The sequence below is a fragment of the Alligator sinensis genome, unplaced genomic scaffold (genome assembly GCF_000455745.1).
Source record: "Alligator sinensis unplaced genomic scaffold, ASM45574v1 scaffold609_2, whole genome shotgun sequence".
In the NCBI taxonomy this organism is placed as follows: Eukaryota; Metazoa; Chordata; order Crocodylia; family Alligatoridae; genus Alligator; species Alligator sinensis.
The window spans coordinates 2,030,742-2,035,051 of record NW_005842090.1 but is presented as its reverse complement, the minus strand read 5'-3'; the positions used below and the strand labels follow the sequence as shown (position 1 = coordinate 2,035,051).

Sequence of the window (4,310 nt, the reverse complement as noted above, 5' to 3'; positions counted from 1 at the left end):
CTGCTAAAACCATACTATGCTGAAATACAGAAAGAAAAAGTTTTACAGGGGGTTGTTTTTTCATAGAGATTGCAGAAATGTGGTACACCTCATTCAACAGAACACTAAAGAAGGAAATAAATCTTAAAACATCTACTACTCAGCTATCAATACCTGACAGGGCACTAAGCACCCCACAACTTCACTAGAAACTAATGATCCCAGTAAGCTTCCAAGTAAGGTCCAGATTACCTTTCTCCATGACAGCAAGCAGCCATCAAATCCACTAATCCATTTTTTCTGTTAATGTAAGAGATCCTTTCCAACACATACAATGTGCTAATTTTTAAGGTATAGATAAGGCAACTCCAATATGTTCAGATTTATAACTATCTGAACCAAGATGGGATAGATTATTAAAACTGCATATATACTGAAGAAAACCTTCCATCACTGCTGTAACTAAGGTATTCATCACCTGATCTCTTGAATTTCTGAATAATCCATGAGATCCAGACACCTCATTATTGTTTGCAATTCTTCCTAAGGAGAAATAAACATCCATCTACACTTGGAAATCAGTGTTGTTTCCTGACTGATCATGTTTTGTAGATCGATCTATTAATGATGTATGCATTTTCAAAACTCTCATTAATTGTATATTTATTATTGCGTCCTGTATACTTAATTGGTAAATAGATGTTTACTATTTATGTCACGAATCACGGATGTTTTGACATATTCTAATTTGACTCAACTAATATAGTAACACTGGTATTTTCCATTAACACCCGAGGAACACAAAAGTCATGATGATATAGTATTATGTAAGATGATACAGCAGGGGTAGGCAACATTTTTTGGCTGGAGTGCTGAAAAACACCACAATGCCTACCTCGGAAGGTGCTGGAGTGCCAGCATGGCAGAACAACAGAACGAGGGCAAGGGGTACATGGCAGGATGCCCTGCTTGTGCCCCTGCCCTACTGCCCCAGGACCCTCACCCAAAGCCCCTGCCTCTCAGCCCGGGCACTGGCTGCCAGCAGTCCTACTGCCAGGAGATAGTTAAAGCCCAGTGACTTCAACAAAACTTACTGCATTTGGCTTCCATGTCACTTTTAAGTACAGAGTTTTACACCTAACACCATCACACAGCTTTTAGCATTCGAGCACTTCCACACTCTCACAAGGACATAGAATGGCTTTTTTTTTTTTTTTTTTTTTTTTTAAATAAATGCAGCTTTTATGAGATGTAGTACATTCAGAACCTAATTTCAAATCTCCCAGTGCTGCAATGCAAACTTTAAACATGGAAAAGCTAGAATATAGCTTACTAATTTGAATAGAAGAGTTGGCCTTTTCTGCCCTAATATACTGAACAGTTTGATATACCTGAATTTGCACCCCATTCAAACATTCTCATGTTAATGCTTTAAATCAGAGGTAGGCAAACTTTCCCAGCCTTTTCCTGTCTTTTTGTAGACAGGCAGGTAATTAGGACCCTATCCTGCCTCTGCAGGGGAAGAGCTCCTGCAGCCAACATCCCCCACCGCTAAACACAACCAAAGCCCCACATCCACAGGCTGGATTCAAGTGGCTCAGATAAGGTCTGAGAGCCATAGGTTGCTAACTGCTGCTGTAAACTAAGATGTCCCTGGACAAGTAGAAGTTGTATCTATAGTTTTCTGCCCCCTCTAAGAAGGACCAGAGGACCCCCCTCTCCCCCTCCAAAAAGGACCAGATAAAAACATATTTTACCACAATAGAAAATGCAAAAACAAGTGTAACTTGAAGAATATTGTCTTAACAAGGCATTTCATTTGAGACTCTCTCCAATGCCAGCAAATCCTCAACTGTTAGTTTAGATCAAAGATGTTAAACATACGGCCCATAGATCCGGGTCATCTGGCCCACAGCTTTGATGGGGCAGAGATGGGGGGGAAGAACGGGCATTCCTTTGGCTATAGCCAACTGCCCAGGCAAGTGCTGGAGCCCCAGAAGCATTGCAAGATGAAGCCTGACATCACAGTTTGCTCCCATTGGCAGCCAAGCACCCAAGCAACAGCTGCAGTGCTGGAGCCCCAGTGGGAAGAGGCCTGATGCTGTGGCTTGTTCCCGTGGCAGCAGCCAAGTGCCCAGGATGCCAGGCCTTTTTCTACCAGGTCCCAGAGAAGAAGCAGGGTGGGAGAGGGGTGATCTGTGGGCTGGCCCATGGTGCCAGCCCTATACCATTCATTTGGCCCGTGGATAATCTCATGTTCAGCTGGCCTGTGGGGACAGGTAAGTTTGACATCCCTGGTTTAGAATAACAGATTAAAAGACTTTGTTGATCATCACCTCCATCTCTTCCCTTACAGTTCATTTTACAGAGCTTTGTTAAATCTTGTATTTGTCTAAACTATTTGTAAATTAATAAATATTACAAAAAAGCAAATGTACAGAAAACTCTGTCCAGACTGCATTCTCTTCCAAATCTTCGTATAGAAAACAAGAACTCCAGTCTCACCTTTACTAGGCTGGCAGCAAATAGCTGTGAGACCTTCTTTTGATACAGATAAAGGATGACACCCCACTAACATTGCTACATTAGCTCAGGTACCAGAAATTTGAAGGAAAACCCTATTGTTCACCAGTGGGGCTGAAACCTGTATGCATGTCAAAAATTCAGTCCATTTCTTAAAAACACTAGGCATTCTTTCTTATACACAGTAAGTGAAATTTAAGTTTTTAAGGTTGGTAAGCATTTCCTATTTTTGAGTCAAGATACGCATAGGCAAGCTGAATTCTGGCATTCCTAAATTTGGTCTGCTTAATTGTTTGCATCATAATGCAGTTTTTAGTTAAACAATCACTTACTGCTCCTCACCCCCACCAGTGCAACTCCTGTCCAATTCATCTTCAGATCCATCCAATGCATTGAATGTTACACGGATCCTAGGTATGACAATACTCAAGGGAAAGGAATAACCTTAGTTTTGGTATTTCCTAATGTTTGACTTTGCAGCCCTTATACTCTTAACCTAGATGTGTAATATAATCAAACACAGTAACTGCATATCTTAGAGTTACAGTGGCTAGGGACAGAACTTACACACAAACCAGTTTAAGATATATATTGAAACCAGTTCAAATTAATTGAAAAATTAGAATATGAAACAGAAAACCTTAAGAAACTGAGAAAAAGCCCCTTCCTTGGTCAAAAATATTATTGCTTCCACTGCTTTATCAAGTGACTATTGTATATATTAAAAAAAAAAAAAACAAAAAAACCAAAAAAAAACACCACACAAAACAAAACAAACAAACAAAAAAAACAATGGCAGGAGTCAGCAACTTATGGCCTGCAAAGCCAAAACTTCTGTGACCTTTCAGTTGGTGGTGGAGGGGGGCAAAAACAGGGGGTGGTGGGAGAAGAGGGGACCCAGGGCTTCACCAGTGTGGCAGCCAAGTCAGAAGGGCTGGCATGCCTTAGACTGACCTGGATAATCTCTCCTCACTGTGAACCATTGCCAGCTCCTGGTCTGTGGTACACAACAACATGTGAAAAAAGCAAGTTTGCTATACCAACTGATAGTCTATAAAGTCATCTACCAACACTTTTTAATACAAGTTGGATAATTTAATGTTCCTATTTATGAAATTACAAATGCCATGACACTTGGTACTTCTATCAAACTGAAAATACATACCATAATGTATGGTATCACACACACCATTGCTAACATGACAAAATATTAAGCAGTCAAACTCAAAACTCATGTAACAATACTCTTACTCTTCTTTCTTCCTTTATGAAAACTTTTGAACACATGGTTGGCCATTATGATGACATGTAAACCATCTTCCTGTATACGTTATACACAAATATTCAGCTATAAACCTTGTCTCCAGGTTGGAATAGCTCTACAGGGATACAAAGAATGAATTGCAGTTAACTACATTTAAAAACAAACAAGCCAACCAACCCATTTTTACCCATATCCAAGATAACCCTGAATTTAGGAGGACACCCAATAATCAGATTCTATACATGGAAAAGTTATAAATTAGTTATCATTTTCCATGTATGAAACCTAATTATTAGAGTATTGTCTTAAATATGTTCCCCCACTACTGCAGACAGTGGCAGACAGGTGATGAGGGGGGACAGTAGCAGGACAAGCAGTGGGGGAGAAGGGGGAGCATAAAGTAAGGCAGGAGGTAGGGGAGGCGATAAGGGGAAAGCAGTAGAGGCAGGCAGTAAGGGCCAGGTGGTATGGAGGCAGGCACCTTGCCCCTTGCCCCCCCTCCCCCCACAACTTATGACCTCTTGTGCCTTCCCCCTTTTTCAGC

At 40.8% G+C, this 4,310-nt stretch overlaps 1 protein-coding gene across 3 annotated transcripts in view; it reads right to left on the bottom strand.

Annotated features, from left to right (window-relative positions):
* The window catches only part of CCDC112 (coiled-coil domain containing 112), a 49,619-nt gene that overhangs the window by 15,873 nt on the left and 29,436 nt on the right, over positions 1-4,310 (bottom strand). For 2 of the 3 annotated variants that reach the window (XR_003094178.1, XR_003094179.1), the window contains exon 10: positions 3,754-3,881. Coding sequence is in view for 1 of the 3 variants with exons in the window: in XM_006023990.3 (XP_006024052.1) it covers positions 3,851-3,881 (31 nt within the window). In the remaining 2 variants the exon portion in view is untranslated. Of the gene's footprint in view, positions 1-3,367; positions 3,882-4,310 lie in introns of those variants that run through there. The other variant, XM_006023990.3, reaches the window with a different exon arrangement.